Source organism: Podarcis gaigeae, assembly GCF_964106915.1.
Source record: "Podarcis gaigeae genome assembly, chromosome: 1".
NCBI classification, from domain to species: Eukaryota; Metazoa; Chordata; class Lepidosauria; order Squamata; family Lacertidae; genus Podarcis; species Podarcis gaigeae.
Window position 1 is genome coordinate 112,800,886 of NC_139678.1, and position 19,225 is coordinate 112,820,110.

The following is a 19,225-nucleotide window of genomic DNA, read 5'->3' on the forward strand; positions in this document are numbered from 1 at the left end:
GGAGGGGCGGTTTCTGCTCTCTACTTATTCTGCTCCAGCCTCACATCAAAGTGTTGGAGAGAGAGACACTGAGTGTTAGAGAGAGATTGTGTGTATAGATAAGGTTACTGCTAAGAGCAGCTGCAGACACTCAGTGCAGTTCAGAATTTTCGTTTAGACCTCCTTTAGCTCTGTATATAGTTGTGTATTATAGTTGTTGATAGAATAAAGAAGATATTCTACAGAGCTGCTCTCCGAGTCGTTTATGCTCTGCCATACTCTGCTATACTCTGCTGTGCGACGACTGTCTTCTTGTGGAAGTGAATCCGGTGCTCACAACTCTAAGCTGTGAGTCCACAGCACTTCGACCTGTTCCTGTGCAGAAGGTGGTCTCTGGAAGTGCCACCCAGCTCGCCTAGCCCAGTCGGGGCTGAGTGGATGAGTCCAGTTGGTGACACTGGCTCAAGGGCGATGCTGACAAGCGGAGTCTGTAACCTGAAGCATCTGTAACCCACGGTACCACTGTAAATAAATACATATTTCATACAGAACAGCAGAATTTGTCCTTTTGACCCCATGTCCCCCAGGCTGCAAGGCAGGACCATTACATATTTTAAACCTGTAGATTCTATCCGAATTTTTATCCATCCAAAGGGACCACTCAGACGTCTCTCCCCATACGTAGGGTCGAGCCTACCATTAGGCTGAGTGAGGCAGTTCCTTTGGGCAGTAGCTGCTGAGGGGTGGCAGCAAAGTTCTGGAAAGCACAGAGGCAAAATTGTGTGTGAGGAAGGTGAGCCTGCAACCTGGATTCAGGAACTAAAGCATTTACCATCACAAAAGGATTGCCAGACCGCTCAGGTAATGCAAACAGTGACCATTATCAGGTATCCTGGCAGACAGGATTTCTGCTGTAGACCACCTCCTTCTGTGATGTATGTATGATGTTTTTGGGTGGTGGTCTTGGGCTATAGGGTGTGCAATTTCAAAAGTCTATCTAAGAGCTTGCGCACCATTGTTCAGAGTTCTCCTCCTTCCTGCGTGTGGTGAGTGGGGACCCTGTGGCAACAGTTCCTTAAATAAAGATCAGGCTTACTAGCCGCTTTGCTTCTCAATATACTCCGGTTGGCCTCTGTTATTTTCTCCTACCGATAGGGAAGCCACTTAAGGACTCTATATGGGCTATAGAATACCCCATAAGGGAAAGGGAGCAGTTTTTTCTTATAGCAATACCATGATGCGCCCAGCCTAGCTTCATTTTGACACACAAAGCAGTGACCCAAACAAGTTTGCATATAAAGGGTGTCAGGTTCAAACCTAGTGAAAAGATTTCAGGAAACAAGACTGGGAGAGTTCTTTGCCTGAGACTTAGGGGAGCCAGTGTCTGGCCTTAGTGGTTTGTCTCAGCAACGGAGACTCCCTTATCTTCTTTCTTCTATAAACACCCTTTTAATAACATTTGCTTTATAAATGAAAGGAAATGTGTTAACTAGTAGCTAAATATTAATGCCTCGGGTGGACATTTCCATTGTGCTTTATTTCATGTCGATGACGTCATGGGATAATGTCCCCACAACTGATCTTATCTTCTGCAAAGTCTCGTAAAGATAAAGAAGTTATAGGGAGTATAAATTGCAGCTAACCCGCCAATTAGAAGCGCTCCGGCTTCCACGATCAATAAACCACCCACTGGGTAATTAAATTTAACAAAATAAATCAGCTAGCCAGAGAAAGAGAAAACAAAGTGAGATCGCTGAGATGAAGCTCTGATGTTGAGATGTGAGATACATCCCCTCCCTGCTCTGTTTTGGAATCAACAACTCCCAAATACAAACCACATTCAGACCTTACAAGTTTCTGCTTCTGAGAGTTCCTTCTTTCCTACATTAACCCCTGCAAGAGCAAAGCCTTCAAAATGATATTCCTGACAAATTAAATCTACTAGTGCATCTTGAACGAAAACACCCACATACTGTTCTCTGTTGCTATAGCTAGTAAGAACTATTCTAGCCTCTCCTAGGAAATATTGACATTACAGGGACTCAAGGAAGTGATTTTCTACTGTCATCATATATGCAAAGGATACATGATTGATGATCCATTTACAAAGACCACGTGTACGGGGGGGGGGGGGATGGAGCAGAAAATTGGCAGAACCACTATTGCCCCTGACGACTGCCTTGGAGTTTTTAAGAAAATGATGGTGTTTGTTTCTATGGGTCCTGGAAGGGAAAAGGTATGTATAGGTTTCTTGATTTACTTTCTAATGGAGCTTATATATCCATGAATGGTCTAAACTTAAATTCTAAACTAGGGATGAGGGAACCTCAGGTTGGGTTGGAGGCAAATGCAGGGCAAATGCTCACCAAGTCTCCAAGGACCCTAATGTCACAGACTGGTTGGACGCAGAGGAATGATGGAAGGAACCAGCTAGGGAGCCCCCAAGGGAAGAAGGCTCAGAGCCAGGGGATTGGTGATGGAACAACAACGAGTGGTGAGGAGAAGAGGGAGAAGACTGGGAAGAGGAGGTGTCAGAAGCTGAAAAGGGAACAGGGCTTAGTGAGCAGGAAGAGGCTGTGGCAGAGAGCAGTCCAGAATCAGAGGCAGAAGCTGAAGCAGGAGAGGAGGGAGGCCGAGAGGCAGAGATCAGGCCAGCTGGGGAAGAGGCACAGATGTCTCTCATTCCTGCTGCAATAAGCTGCCCTCCCCCTGGTCTCCAAGAACCAGGAGAGGCATGAAGAGGGCGAAAGAGAAATTAGCTTCACACAGGTGCAGTCTCAGATTGCTTGAGGAAAACCCTGGAGAGGAGACTTAGGCAGCTGTGGGGAGCTGGGGACTTCTGTCTTAGCAACTAATCCATAGGAACAAGACCTGCTGGAGATGAGCTGCTGTGCTCATTCAGCCTGACACTCCTTTGCAGACCCTGCTTTTGCTACTATAGAGTTACCTCCAACTTGCTTGGTGTGATTTGTTATTGGTTTGCTCCTTTCACCTTCCCACAACAGATCCTTTCCCCAGCTACATCACCTGCTGACCTTGCACCAAGCCCTCCTTGAATGTTTTTACCTGACTGGAATGTGTCCTAGAACTCTGATAATGCCTATTGCCTGCCTCAACGGATAGAGAGGGTTATGTGAGTGTGTAGAAACTAGCCCATCGTACAAAGATAACATTTGCATCTCTTCCTCTGCCTCATTTTCCCTATGGCCCTGTCCACCGCAAGGCACATTGCCCCCTAGAAAGTTGCTCAGACGGGAATGTGACTGTCAGGGTGAAAAAGGTTGCTGGCTTCTAGTCTAAATGAACTGAATGGTGTAGAATCTCCTTGGTAACAATATCTGCAACTTTGGCATTTTGTACATGCACCACACATGTCAGCAAGAATTAGAAGACTATCAACAGAGCGTGGGAACTTATCAACAGACTGTGAGTGGAGAAAGTAGGAAGGGTTGCTAATCACATCAGAAGCCTTACAGATATGTTGAGAAAGGGGGTTAAAAGTGAAAATTTAAAGTTTTGTCAAGCTGGCATGATGAAGTCTGTAAATATTAAAATGCAGGAAGTAATGCATAAGGAGTCTGCAACAAGCATAAATTCAGAATTTGTTTTTATTTTTAAAAAAGCAACTATCTCTGGTGGAAAAGATGCTGTGTGCCAGATTCCCTGCACCAGAGGTTTTCAACTTTTTGAGTCCACAGCTCCTTTAACCAACTATATTCTCTCTGCGGCACCCCTGTGAGGCTCAGGAATCCAGTTATGTCACCCCTTGCCAGCAGAGCTGGCAGCTTCTCACCCTTTTTCAAATGCCCTCCCTTGTGGAGTGTTCCCTCAGCCTCCTCTCCTTAGGAGTTTTTTGGGCAGCTGCTGCTGCCGTCCCTGGTCTCTGAGCTGCCCCCCTTTGCCCCAAAGAGAGGTGCCTCTCAGCTGCATCATTCGCCTGCAGAGCTTATAGCCAGGGCTGCTGCAACAAACAGCCATGCAAGCCTCTGGGAGGCAGAGATGCGAGTGGGCATCAGAGGAGGGAGGGGAAGAAAGAGGGACCGAGGCCATTGTTGCCCACAGCGCTCCTGACCATCATTGAAGGCACCCCAGGGTGCCACGGTTCACTGGTTGAAAACCACTGCCTTGCACCATATACAGTGGGAGTGTCACAAAACAGACACAAACTGCTGTTAGCAGCAAGAATGGCAACAACTACGCACTGGCACTGCCCACTGAAAGGATTGGCTGCAACCTGGTATGTTAAAATTTGGAACCAACTCATAACAGACAAGTTAAGATGTGTCTGAGGATACACGGAGTATCAGATCAGCTTAAAAATACTTGGGAGTGGTTCTTTAACTCTGCAGATATGATAACGTCTGCTACATTATACAGTGGTACCTCGGGTTACATACGCTTTAGGTTACATGCGCTTCAGGTTACAGACTCCGCTAACCCAGAAATATTACCTCGGGTTAAGAACTTTGCTTCAGGATGAGAACAGAAATTGTGCAGCGGTGGCCCAGCGGCAGCGGGAGGCCCCATTAGATAAAGTGGTGCTTCAGGTTAAGAACAGTTTCAGGTTAAGAACGGACCTCCAGAATGAATTAAGTACGTAACCAGAGGTACCACTGTAACACTGTTGAATTATTAGCCTATTGTACTGTAAATGGTAAAATACATTGTTTGTTGGTTTCCTGCCTCCCCACCCCACTGCTGTTTCTGCCATAGATTTTGCCCCAGGCACCAGCCAGCACTGATATGTGATATTTGACAGATGCCAATCAATGCTGGATGCCGCTACCATAATATGAGGAACATACATGTGTGAATCAGCCCTAGGGGTTGTGCACATCCATCCTTCACAATAAACAAATCTGTACCAGCATTTCCAGGTATGCACTCTGATTCAGTTTCATATCATTTAATCAAATATTTCCCACACAGAGAGAGATACGATAGATTATAAGCCCTGAAATCAAGTTAAAATTAAACTTAAAAGTCAAATAAACAAACAGTGAACTGCAAAAATTGTATAGTACTGTAACAGGGAGAGAAACAGCCATGTAGTTTTCTTCACATACAACCAGTATGCAGTGGCGTAGCGTGGGTTGTCAGCACCTGGGGCAAGGCAAGTAATTTGCGCCCCCTAACCCATGGATTTGCGCCCCCTAACCCATGGATTTGTGCCCCCTAACCCTAACCCCCAGATGTTGCGCCCGGTGCGGCCGGCCCCCCCTGCACCCCCACGCTAAGCCACTGCCAGTATGTGGCTGTTGTTTTTAACTGATGTGTGGCTTTGCCCAGAGATTTTATGTCTAAGCCATAATATGAGGAACATACATGCGTGAATCAGCCCTGGGGGTTGTGCACATCCATCCTTCACAATAAACAAATCTGTACCAGCATTTCCAGGTATGCACTCTGATTCAGTTTCATATCATTTAATCAAATATTTCCCACACAGAGAGAGATACGATAGATTAGAAACCCTGAAATCAAGTTAAAATTAGACTTCCGGGTTAGCGCCAACATCTAATGGCGGATTCCCTCCGATCTCCGGAGGGAATCGGCTCAGTAGAGATCGGGTCTTGCCGTGCCGGCGACGCGGGGACCCTTAAAAACCACGGGCGCGGATGCCTGTGGACGTGGTGACTCGGCGGGCACCATTAGCGCCCCCCCCGACCCGCAAAGGAGCCTTTTTAAAGGCTTCGGAACAGGGGACGGGGGACGGCGCGGTGCTGAGAGTCTTATGCTTCCCCTGCTGAGCGAAGCCGCATGCCATGGATGGAGAGCGCTGACTTTTTCCTTTAATATTCGGACCAAAAGCAACAACCCGTGAGTAACATGGAAATTGGACTTAAAAGGAAAACTTTCTTTTAAAATTCGGCACGATCGGGGGGAGCGTAAAAAGGAAGTCCGCCCCCCCTGTTTTGTAGACAAGTTAAAGCAAGGACCAGCCAACTAAAGCTGGGAGAAAAAGTTGTCTTTTTGGACTATTATCTCCACGATTGGACAGTATAATTGATCTTGCTGGAGGATAAGAATTGGTTTAAATTAAAGTGCAACCCCCCGGGACCCGGGTGTGATCTGCGAAAGAGCCTGTTGAAAGATACGGACTTTGACAGCTGTCAAACTAGCTGTCAAAGTCGGGAAATAAAAGGAAACGTTGTTTTTCGTGATTTTGCTGGTTGGACTTTCTTAGTTTGGATTAAAATTGTTGGGAGCAAAGAAAAACAAGTTATATTTTGGTCTATTGGATTGGAATTTTAAGGACATTAAGTAAATAGAATCCCCCTAGAGGGGAGTTTTGGAACAGTGTAAGAAATGGCTCTCAGTGGAAAATTACTTGCTGAGCTGGGCAGGACTTTTTATCTCCTGGGAAAGTTCCAGGAGCAATGCAACATCTTAACAACAACAGTAAATAATCTTGTGGGAACAGGAAAAGACTCGACACAAGTTTTCGACTCTGAACAAGTAACCCTTGAAGTTGAAACAGAAACAGCGACAGCTGAAGAAACGAAGTTTGAAAAATCCCAAGAGTTATATGAGGATATGCTGGAAATTAAAGATGAAGCCATAAGGTTTCAGAAGACAAAACTGGACCAGAGGCCTGGTAGCATAAATTTGATTGAGAAGGAAATTGGAGCTTTTGGGACATATAGATTTAAAAGATTCAAGAAACAAAACTTGAGCTCCATTTCTAAATACAGAGGCCTGCTGGGAAGTAAAATGGACATTACTGGGATAGAGCTTCTTCGAGAGTTGGTATTGAAAACAAAGGACTATCAAAAAGACCGGCAGAAAGAAACTGAAAGAGGCTTAAAAGCCTCTCGTGTTTGGGACCCAGGCTGAGAAATGGACGCATTATGGACATTGATTTGGGGATCAAAACCGGGAAAGGGAGGGTGAGATTTGGGAATCCGAAGGTTGATATAATTTGTTTAGATTTTGTTTATATGTTTATTTCTTTTTTGTAACTTTTATGGAATGTGGAAAATCATGGAAGAAAAACTTGGGCCGACTTTAGGAAAAAGGTTTAAGATTAAGTCAGAATTGAGTTTTTGTTAAATTAAATAGTTATTAGGCTTTAAAACAAACTGAGGAATGAAAGAAAGATGAAAAGGGAAATGAATAGTATGACTTAACAAAACTATTAAATTAAGGTTGAGAAATAAGATAAGAACTTGCTGAGTGGATAGTAATGAAATTATAATACAGAAGGGGGAGGTGTGAGGAGGTCGAGGAAATAAGGTTTAAGAGAAAAATGGGTTTGAAATTATACTTGTTTTGTCTATGTATGTTTGTGTATCTTTGTGTATGTTTGTGTATTTTTGTGTTCTAATTGAAACTTTAATAAATATTATTTTTTTAAAAATGAAATCAAGTTAAAATTAAACTTAAAAGTCAAATAAACAAACAGTGAACTGCAAAAATTGTATAGTACTGTAACAGGGAGAGAAACAGCCATGTAGTTTTCTTCACATACAACCAGTATGCAGTGGCGTAGCGTAGGTTGTCAACACCTGGGGCAAGGCAAGTAATTTGCGCCCCCTAACCCGTGGATTTGCGCCCCCTAACCCTAACCCCCAGATGTTGCGCCCGGTGCGGCCAGCCCCCCCTGCACCCCCCACGCTACGCCACTGCCAGTATGTGGCTGTTGTTTTTAACTGATGTGTGGCTTTGCCCAGAGATTTTATGTCTAAGCCATAAGTACAAATTTGAAACTGAAAGCATCTGTTTTTGGTTTTCGCTAGCGACCGCCCTGCTCTGCCAAGATGCAGCTCTGCTCTCTTGAAAATGAAGCTTGAAGTTACGTGATACATCTTTCTAAATAACAACCCTCGCCACCATCCAGGGTTCTAAGAGTGCTTTTCAGAAATGCCACATAGGAAAGATTTTAAATATCACAGCCAGATGGTGGTATTAAGACATAATTTAGAAAAAGGCTTTCCTCCCATTCTTTCTACGCCATTGTCCTCTGTGGTTGCAGACGACCAGTTTGGGACCTGATCACGACTATAGCCAAGTCCGGGGCAGGGAGGGGCTACTGCTCCCCCCCAAAATCCATAAAAATCAATAAAAATACATAACTAACTGAGGTTCTGCCTCCCCTAACAAAAGGCCTGCCCCCCCCAAAAAAAAATCCTGGCTACGCCCATGGACCTTATTACTTCCCAGATGAGCCAAAATGCATCTAGGCTCCCTGCTGCCTTCTGGCTTCCTGTGACTACAATCCCAGCTGCTTGCTACATAGGATCCCAACAAGCTGGATTTCAGTGACCTGAATATAACTGATCTGTAGAAAGGACTTGATGAACTGAAAATAGAGATGATGTACATACTTTTGTAACCTAAGAAAATCTTCAATTAAAATTATATGTGTGTGTTTTCCATCTGCAAATCTTCTATTATAAAATAAAATGCACTTGTGTGTGTGTGTTTAAGTGTAAATGTGAGTGTTCTTAACATTCCAGAAGGAACATCTTCCTTGTGCTTGTTTCTAAGATTGCCGTATAGTGAGCCTTAGAAAAAAGTGTCAACACAAACAGATTAGTCATAAACTCTGCCTGTGTTGCAATGCTTTTTCCACATCTGTTCTCAATAAAAATTTGCTTCAGCATAGAAAAACTTTCCTAACAATGGAAATAATATTTTGGGGAAGAACCAAGGGGATATCCAGAAACCACCTGTTATATTTCAGACAGCTGATCTTTGGGATTTCTTGGAATTGTCTTAGGTGCTATTTTTGAAATTCCATTCCTTGGAGCAGGGAGGGGACGAACAAATAGTTTCCTGTGGGATCAAGGAGTCCTGGTCTTTCCTTGTCCCTGGAAACGGAATAAGCATTGCTAGATGGAAACGATCCCTTTTTAAATGATTTGTCTCTCTTACACAAGGAGGCTTGGGCACTTATTTTTTCATTGAGGCAACCTCACTCTTAACATTGTGGTATAGGCTGCATTCCTAACCCCCATGTGTACCTAGGAGTAAAGTCCCATTGAATTCAACAGGACTGACTTTTGAGTAGACGTGATTCAGATAGCACTGTTAGAGGCTAACTAAAGCTCCAATGGCCAAAGTGTCCGATGAGCAAAGTTCTGTTGGAATGCTCCAGAAGCCGAAGGGGAGGTGGCATTTTCCCCTTGTCCCTGCAGCCCCGCTGCCCATCAGCAATGTTCTCCAGAAGGTTGGTGGGCCCTCCAGGACAACATGGAAGGTGCTAGGGGTTGCAGGAGAAAGGGGAGATCAAATGTTGCTCCACTGTTGTCTTCCAGTGGGAACCTAGTTCCCCCCATCTTTCCTCTGCGCCCATCATAGAAATGAAGTGGAATGGGCCATAGCTTAATGATAGCGCATCTGCTTTGCATGCAGGTGGTCCCTGGTTCAATCCTCAACATGGACAGATGCTGCTATTCAATAGGCACAATATTGAGCTGGATGTAATAATGGTCTGATTCAGTACAAGGCAGCTTCCTATGGTCCTAGAAATGCAGCTCTTCTGCCAGGCCCCAGCAGCAAGCTAATAAAATTCAAGGGAGGCTAGTAACTTTGTGTGACTTTGTTCTCAAATCTGGGAGAAAATACTACAGTCATACCTCTTGTTACGTTAGCTTCAGGTTACGTCTTTTCAGCTTGCATCCTGCGGTGACCTGGAAGTACCGGAAAGGGTTACTTCCAGGTTTCGCCCCTCACGCAGACGCGCAAAATGATGTCACACGCATGGGCAGAAGCTGCGAATCCATAGCTGTCAACTTACAGATTTGAAAATAAGGGACCAGCAGCCTCGAAAATAAAGGATCAGCAGCCAAACTAAGGGATTTTGCTTAGCTCATACAGAAATCCACCACTGATGGAGCCATGCTGCTTTGGCTGCCACTGACTGTGTTTTGCAGAGGGTTGGACTAAATGATCCTAAGGGTCGCCACCCGTCTCCTCACAACGTGCCCCTGAGGGGGGAAAGGGAGAGACAGAGACGTGGCAGCTGCTTCCCTCCCAAGCCGGGCAAACATGAAACCCGGGAAATTTAAGGGACATCATAATTAGGGGACAGCAGCGGGACACAGCGCTGGGATAAGGAAGTTTCCCGCCAAATAAGGGACGGTTGACAGCTATGTGAATCGTGACCTGCGTTCACTTCAGGTTGTGAATGGGACTCCGGAACGGATCCCATTCTCAGCCAGAGGTACAACTGTATTCCTCTTCATCAGGAAGAGAGAGAGAGAGAGAGAGAGAGAGAGAGAGAGAGAGAAAGAGAGAGAGAGAGAGATGAGGCATAGTAGAAAAATAAATAAATAACAAGACTTCCAAATATTGTTTGACAGCCATGTATCTCAGGGTGAGGGAAATGTTTTAGATGGGGGACCACATTCCACTTGGAAGGTCCCTTGAGGCTCTAAAGAGAGATACAAGCACTCAAAATAAAAATAAAAAACCCATTCTCGGCTAGGTGAGTGAGTCGTCTGACTCAGTGTGAAACCACACATTGTATCCTACAATCAGCAGTACTCAGTTGTACCAAGGTGATGCCAGACTGTCCCTATTTTGCGGAAAGGAACCAAGTACATACCAAAACGTCTGGTTCCTGCAATTCAAGTGGATTAAAATGCTCTGTGCCCTAGTGCAACAAACCCATTTAAGAAGAAGAAGAAGAAGAGTTTGGATTTGATATCCCGCTTTATCACTATCCAAAGGAGTCTAAAAGCGGCTAACATTCTCCTTTCCCTCCCTCCCTCACAACAAACACTCTGTGAGGTGAGTGGGGCTGAGAGACTTCAAAGAAGTGTGACTGGCCCAAGGTCACCCAGCAGCTGCATGTGGAGGAGCGGAGATGCGAACCCGGTTCCCCAGATTACGAGTCCACCGCTCTTAACCATTATACCACACCACACTGGCTCTCCAAAGAACCTGAACTTTTTGGAGTTAGGAAAGTGAGGGGGGGGGGATGCACTGAAAATTGTTGGAAGGATGAATGAAAGGCACGCAAACACCAGCAAGCAAATCAGAATGAATGCTGGAAGAATGGTCATGGCCATATAAGTTCCCCTCAAACTAATCAAACTGAATGCTCAATAAAGATGAGACATAGTGTGACCACCAATAAGGTTTGCACAAACAAATGAGGATGAATGCTCAATAAGTAGGTCTTCTGGAGGAACCCTCCCTTCCCCACTTTTGCAGGGAAGGGAAGCCGCCAATTGCAAAGTTCCTATATGGGCAGCATCACTGCAGATGCTTTTCCCCTGAATATTTAACTCTTTCTTTACACTCATTCCCTCCTATAAATATTTCCACTTAGAAAGCGCCACAGCTGATTGCATATTCCATGGCAAATAATTGGGCCCATCATGCCTTGTCATTTAGCCATTTTTAAAGTGCAAAGGGAAACCTTCCAATCAATGTTTCGCCAGCACACTGAGCACATTTCTCGAAGCCAAATCCACTGCCGGTCTCTAAATCATTTAGTGCGCTCTGATGTTGGGCGACTCCTTGGAAGCAAAGGTGGAGGAAATCAGGCAGGCTGCTCTGATCACTTCTGAGAAACTGCCATTAGATAAAAGATTATTTAGCTGGGGGCAACTGCTCTGCTCTCCATGCAGCCTTGGAAGAGGCTTGCTTGCTGATGATGATGTCAAGAATAATAGATTCCTATTACTCTTGGGATGAATGAAGTGCCTCTGGACACAACTCCCCAAATTCAAACATTTAACAGAGCATGTGTGGTCTGGTAGGGTGGCAGAGCTTCTGCTGGAAGGGAAGAGAGGGTCAAATGTGATATTCTGCTTGTGCCTCTGCTTTTATCCTCCTTCCAGACAAACAGTGAAGCAGAGCCCCATCCACTCCTCCTACAGGAAAACTTTGCTTTAGATGGCCCTAAAGTTGTATGGCTCCCAGCAGTTTTTCAGAACTCACTGGGAATCCCCTACACATGTGTACACTTCAGAAATTCTCATAAGGGATGGGGCACGTAGATGGAAGGCAAAATGCTTCTGAAAATATTTGCTTGAGAGCTTGAGAAATATTTGCTTGGGCATAAATACTTGAGAGAAAGAATTGGCAAAAACCAGATAGGCACTTTCCCTCAGAACCCATGGTCCAAATGAGTCACGTCGGTCATTGTTCTGAGTTGATCAGAACAAACTTCTGCTGTAATGTTGGAGCCACAAACTCACAAACTCCTCTTCTCTTCCATACATAAACTGGGCAATTTCAAAAATTGCAGTCTTCCACTTTGACGAAGAGCAAGATGCAACCTCACATTACTTGGTCTGATGTCATGCGAGCACACCACTCATGTGAGCAGAGTTTATGCATCTGAAAATTTATGTCCTATCTGGCTGATGTGTATGCATTAAGCAGGGCATCTTGGGGGAATCAGCCACCACTCAGGGCAATGTGGTTGCATACTGAGTTGTGTGCACACCAATGCAGCTGTGCATCCTTTCCCTCTCTCTCTTCATATCACCACCCTGTTAAAGCAGAGAAGCAGCCTCACTTTTATAAATAAGATTTCTTCTGGCAAATGAAGACCATTTGTTTCAAAGTGAAGACAATTAAAATGCCCTGTTGTTTTGTTGTTCACCTAATATGAAACATTGCTTGCTGCCTATGCAAGAACAACTGGGCGGGGTGGGGGAGGAACCCCTCTGTAGTCTAATATTGCTTAATGGATATGAAATGCTGCAATGCTTTTACAGAAAATGGAAAAGGAGCATCAGTAACAGAGAGAGGGTGGGTACTTTTCAAATGGCTTTTAAATGGTCAGCGGTGGACATTGATTGGGAAACCTGTCGATGGCATTACTTTGAGCACCCATTAACAGTGTGTGGAACTAAATTTGGATTGTCCACAAGCTGCTGCATGCCACAGATGGAAAGTGCCATGCAGTAACACATTAAAGGCCGCTCTACATTATAGCTTCAGGCAGAGCTATCAGCAGATGCAGACATCAAACTCCTAAATAGAAAGCTAGAATGCCCTGAAGCATGAGCCTGTTTGTTTTGTAAAGTCTCATTTGTTCATCTTTAGATATGTGATACTTCGTCATATGCTCCAGCAATGTTTTCAGGGCTTCATCTGTAGGTGGGCATTTTTGAAATTAGCTGCAGTATTCCGTCATTACTGTTATTTTTCAACTTTAGGGGTGAGTGAGCTTGGAATGGAGTACCTTGGAAAAGGGCATGGCTGGCAGGCAGGCTGGCTGACTGGCTAGAACCCAGAAGGGGAACCCTCTACACTACAACAACTCCTTGCAGGTCTCACTCATCATCCTTCTTAAAGTGCAGCATCTGAATAGCATTTGAAATGCTTCACATACATTCTCCAGTTGTAATCCTTACATGAAATAATGTAAAAAAAAACAAAAACCCAAGAGCAGTAAAAGCAGGAGTGGTGGTGGACAAGAGTTTGGCTAAAGACAGGATGAAAGTGGATAGTTTGACTTCCTCTGTGGAAGTTTGGCAAAAAGAGCCAGCTCCTCTATCCCATTGGTAGCCAAAGTAGCACCCACTTCCAGATGTTTTGGACTACAAGGCTCATCACACAACTTCCTGACCATTGACAATGCTGCCTGAGGCTGATGGGAGTTACAATCCAAATCATCTGCGTGGCCCCATGGTTTGCTACCCCTGATCTAAGGCTTCCATGGTTTTGAGCCTCAGTTGCTAGCCATTGCCTGTCCTTCCCTGCTGTAAGGATGGAATGAACAACAAAAGTTGACTAGTAAGCTTCAGGCACTGAGTGGTCACATGGAGTAAGGCAGCCTTGAAGGTATGAGATCCCAAGCCATGCAAGACTTTTTATAGGGTACCACCAGCACCCTAAATTGTGTCAAAAGATGAAGTGCTAATCGAAGTAGCAGGTTAGCTAGCTAATCTAAGTAACAGCGGAACAGGTTGAATTCATACATGTCTCTCTCAGCCCTTGTTAGGAGACATGCATTCCAGGGAGTTGGATTCCTTTGGGTCCTTTCCAAATCTGCAGTTCCATGTTGCCATGTGTTAGTCTTCTGCTGCTGTTGATGCTTTTGAGTCCTCTTCATACGATGGAAAGAGCCTGGCAAGACTGCTCCCCTGATGTTCAGGTGCCAGGCTAGGATCCATGGACAACCCTGTCCCCACTTGGAGCAAACACATTGCATTGTGTGACTCCTCTGCAAAAATGCCCATGGGATGGGGATTTGGAGAGCCCTGAGGCATGGCACCTTCAACCTTGTAGAATCTGCACATGGAAACCAAGATCTTCTTAGGGACTCTGTGCAAAGTGGACATGGTGGCATTGTTATGTAGGTCCTCTGCAGGTTCTGGAAAATGCCCAACATTGCACCTCCCTGGAACCAGCCCTATGTAGGACCTCAGAGTTGATTTCCCTCTGGTGTCCACAAGCAGTGGGGTGGAGAAGCACAAGAAAGGTGCTGCTTTTCATGCCCCCCTTAGTGAGCTCATCATGATATCGTAATTGCCATAGTGCTGTAATTGTTTTTCAGTTTCTAATGCCCACCCCCTCGCCCAATAGAATTTTTCAATATAGTCATATTGTGCTGATACCCCAGGACTTAGAAGTTGCAGGATTCACTTACCAGGAGGCGAATCAGTCATAATTACTAATGATGCTGGCGTGGGCCTTCTTTTCCTGATCTGCGGAAAATATAGGTGCAAGCAGATTTATTAAATGATGGCCACATCCCTCAATCTAGAATACTAGCACAAACTGCCAAACTATTTGTACCTAACATAGGGAAGCCAAAAATCATTCAAACTATTGGGTTGCAGATGATCAAAAATAGAACACTTCCCATGTCTGGTCATTCTTTCCATTTCTGAAAGCTAATACGCCCATTTTGAATTTGCATTGATGCAGTTACCAGCAAATTGCTAAGTTTCCTCCTCTTTATGCCTTTTCCATTTGCTTCATTAGGATGGATTTGAAATCTGTAAAGACTGCAATGGGCATGGTCCGATGACCAGGCTGCTTTAATCAAAAAGGATATAGGTCAAGGATCTCTGGAAGCAGATGAAAATCTGGAGTCTTGTGCTGCTTCCAGCACAGCCACTTCCTCATCCCAAGTGTGCACCCCAGAATCTTCAGGAAATCCTAAGGTGCATTTTCGGTTTGTGCTTCTGCCTCACCTATGGAGCAACAAGGCTTGAGTCAGGCCTGTCCATTAAATCTCAGCCTAATGATAACAGACCTTCCAAGTGTCCCTATTTTCCAGGGACAGTCCCGGATTTACAGAAGCGGTCCCAGTTTCTGATTTGATCCCAGAATGTTCTGCCTTTCCTTAGGACGTCCCTATTTTCATCGGAGAAATGTTGGAGGCAATGTCCGAGTCAAGGAGATAAGTAATGACACAACCTTTAGAAGACATCTGAAGGCAGCCCCGTATAGGGAAGTTTATTTAATGTTTAATGTTTTATTAGGTTTTTATATATGTTGGAAGCAGCCCAGGGTGGCTGGGGCAACCCAGTCAGATGGGCAAGGTATGATGATGATCATGATGGAATAGGATGTCTCTATTTTCATCAGAGAAATGTTGGAGGATATGCAATAATGTCTGTTCCACAAACCCAAACATTGATATTGGTACAATAGAAAATGTTGAAATATTTTATTTTATATTGAATGACCTAAAGCTCTTATATAATGGGACAAGATGTGTACTTGGAGCTTATCTCTGGAAACACAATACAATTCTAGGCATTTGGCACACAGAAATGCGATGTGAGGATTTTAAAAGCCTGTACCTTGTGCACAACAGGGAGTGGGAACAAGAAGGTGTATCAGACCTTTCTTCGTCCCTCATCCTGTGTGACAAACTGCCTTAGATACGGAGGGATGTTTCAAAAGCAGTTTGTGATCGTGGCATGGGAGGTCCAGAGTTTTTTAAAAGGTGGTGGGGTGGGGGTCAGAATTCTACTAGTCAAGGATGAATCCCTTGCAACTTGGGATTCCAGCCTGCAATGACACTGGAACAGGGAACCAGCATGCTCTTCCACTAGCATCCGCATGGCCTCTTATCTTCAGCATTCCTTTGCCACTGGAGAAAGGCTATTGGTAGGTAATGAAGATAGTGCTTTATTTCATCATCTCTTCTGCTATCAGAGACCATTTGGGGATACTTTACGGCAGGGTTTCCCAAACTTGGGTCTCCAGCTGTTTTGGGACTACACCTCCCATCATCCCTAGCTAGCAGGACCAGTGGGGATGTTGGGAGTTGTAGTTCAAAAACAGGTGGAGACCCAAGTTTGAGAAATCCTGTTTTAGTGGAAACTCAGGCCCTTGGCCTACTTTCTTGCCTGCAGCCTGCAAAGATGGATGAATAGTAAGCACACGCAGAGTGTTGGGGTGGCAAAGAGAGAATGCATTATATAAAATCCTGCCATCACCCATTTTCAGCTTTTGGCTCCACCCAACGTTGCTTACAGCCCCTAAATATATTTTCCCATGGGTCAGTGGGAAAAAGTTCCCCACTTCTGCTATATGGGATGTATACACCGGACAGCACAGGGAGATGGCGCAGTAGTATATTGCCTAGGTTCTAGCAATATTCTTGTCCAGAAACAGTGAGATAAATCAAGCAATCACGGGAATGGGATATTTAACATTTGTGATGGAATTAAATGAAGGGCACAGTCCTTTATCTGTAGCAGCCATGACCCACGTTGATTCAATGGGAAATGTCGCTCAGATAATGACTTCAGATTTTCACCTTCAGCACAATATAATATTCTCAATGTTATACATTAGTCATGATCATGAACAGCTACATTGTATTTTTTTGGAAAGTCTTGCTCTTGATAATGTCTTTGCCAGTGATGAGGAGACAGCGCACTCTAAGCAGCCAGAGAGATGAACTTCATCAAACTGTCAATTTAATTCACTATTTCTTTAATTTCTAATGTTTTGCATTGTTACAGAGGGCTAAAGGTCAGCTCAGAGAACAGCTTACTAGAATGATGTATTCCAAAATATAAGTAAATCCTTGCCTGTTCCCTCTGCACATGTACGCACGTGCATATACCCAGTGCTTTTTTCTATAAAAAATTAAATAAATGTTTAGGGGTACTCTCATTTTCCTACTCATATTGAAATATTGTCTCTCTATGAGGCCAAGCTTAGATTCACAAAATATGTAGGGGTATGCGTACCCCTGCGTCCCCCCAGAAAAAAAGCACTGCATATATCTAAGTATTTAAAGTGTGTGTATATACACATATGAACACACACTCGGAAAGAGTTGTATTTAAAGCAGGAGTTTATTTTTTTTTAAAAAGCCTTATTTTGTCAAGATTGAAGAGACCCCGACATCTTTTTAAGCCTTTCAACTTCCTTACTTGAATAGCTATCTACTTGATCTGTTGACATCTCTCTATTTCAGCATCCACCCAGCTATGTTTATTTAACAGAGATAGATACCATTTTAAGTAATTCCATCTGTCCGTCATCCATCCATCTGTCTATCTAGTGACATAGAAACACTGATAAAAGGCACACTATTGCTACTGGAAAGCATCTGTTCTTAAGGAATGAAGACAGCAAATGTTTGCTCCGAAAAAATGGGTGTGAATGTCACCCGGAACATCCAAAAGGACAAACCCTCCTCCGTCCTGTCAGTGCTTGGGACACTTTGTGGGATTCCCTAGCTGAAGCTGAGTCGCAATTACATTTTCTGATCTGGCAGCAAAGCCCTTCAGCCCCTTCCCCCTCCACCCAGACAGGGAGAGAAGATGATACTAGCTTACCTGTTCAGCTGCTTCAGGGTCTATTTGACTCTGAAATAACGGCACAGCAAACTGTATCTTTTTGGGGCTGTTTGGCTCCATGGCAGCAATCAGGATGTAGAAGAGAAAAGAGCCCCGAACTGCCTGAGAGGAGAAGCAGACAGTTGTTCCCGCGATTATCCTCTGGCACGCTCCCTGAAGCTGCGCCAAGCGGTCCTTAATAACAGCAGTTAATTCCCCGAGTTAGCAAGCAGAGCTGCCTGGGCTGAGAAACTCCCCGATTCCACATCCACAGCAATGCCTCTGCCTGGAGCCACAACTGTATTCCTCCTCCGGCCCTTAAAATCTTCGCCGCACGGAGCTGGAAGGAACAATAAGCTAATTGTGCACCGATTCCCTTCTGCATATGCCAAGCGTTCAATCAGAAGCTAATTGAAAATGCAATACTAGCCTGGCTTGGCCTGGTGCCCTGGGATTTGAAAGAGAGGATCTCTCCGCTGTACATTACTAGCTGGCTGCACCAAAGTGCCGGGTAAGCGCCCTTCGGAGTCTTGCTGATGGCTCGTGAATTATTGATAGGCACAGAGATCAGGATGTTTTCAGGTCGGAGGTGTGGAGGTGGCTGGCCCTGGGAGCAGGTGGGGTGTAGTCAGAACCCTTCCTCACCTAGTTGGACTGCCAGTTCTTCTGGGCTGAATTTTACTGCTTGCACCTACGAACGCCAGTTCCCAAACTACAGAGCAACAAAGAAAACTTTTGACCAGAGATGTCTTTTTGGTTATTTCCCTACTTTTATATATAGATAGGGTTGCAGGTGGTGCTGTGGGTTAAACCACAGAGCCTAGGGCTTGCTGATCAGAAGGTCAGTGGTTCGAATCCCCATGATGGGTGAGCTCCCGTTGCTCGGTCCCTGCTCCTGCCAACCTAGCAGTTCAAAAGCAAGCCAGTGTAAGTAGATAAATAGGTACCACTTCAGCAGGAAAGTTAACAGTGTTTCCGTGCGCTGCTCTGGTTCGCCAGAAGCGGCTTAGGCATGCTGGCCATATGACCCGGAAGCTGTACGCTGGTTCCCTCGGCCAGTAAAGCGAGATGAGTGCCACAACCCCAGAGTTGTCCATGACTGGACCTAACGGTCAGTGGTCCCTTTACCTTTATATATAGATGGGGCTCCTCAACCTTGGAAGGAGCCTATCTAGGAGAACTGTGATCCTAAAGCTCCACTGTCTTGCAGGGTATCTTTGGGAGAGGAAAAAGCTAAGGAGTAAACCCTACACAAAACCCTAAGATGGTGGGATGGTGCCTTGTACACCTCCTTCTAGCAACTCCTGCAGGCAAGCTGATGTCAAACGTATTGCTCTGCTTTCCTTTGGACCACATCAGTGAGTCTGAGAGTGGGGTTTTTTATCATCTTGGCAGCCCAGGACCTTTGTGGTAGCTAGACTGGTGACTGGGAGTGGCCGCCGGGACCATATAACACCAGTCCTGAAAGACCTACATTGGCTCCCAGTACGTTTCTGAGCACAATTCAAAGTATTGGTGCTGAC

General features: G+C 44.9%; 1 protein-coding gene across 2 annotated transcripts in view; it reads right to left on the minus strand.

Moving 5' to 3' along the window:
- The window catches only part of PPP1R1C (protein phosphatase 1 regulatory inhibitor subunit 1C), a 43,361-nt gene extending 25,141 nt beyond the window's left edge, over positions 1-18,220 (minus strand). The window contains exons 1-2 of one of the 2 annotated variants that reach the window (XM_083715522.1): positions 17,703-18,220; positions 14,540-14,597 (exon numbers count right to left, since the gene is read on the minus strand). In XM_083715522.1, the coding sequence (XP_083571648.1) occupies positions 14,540-14,597; positions 17,703-17,783 (139 nt within the window). In that variant the 5' untranslated portion in view covers positions 17,784-18,220. The remainder of the gene's footprint in view (positions 1-14,539; positions 14,598-17,702) is intronic. The other variant, XM_083715521.1, reaches the window with a different exon arrangement.
- Between the last annotated feature and the right edge of the window lie 1,005 nt (positions 18,221-19,225).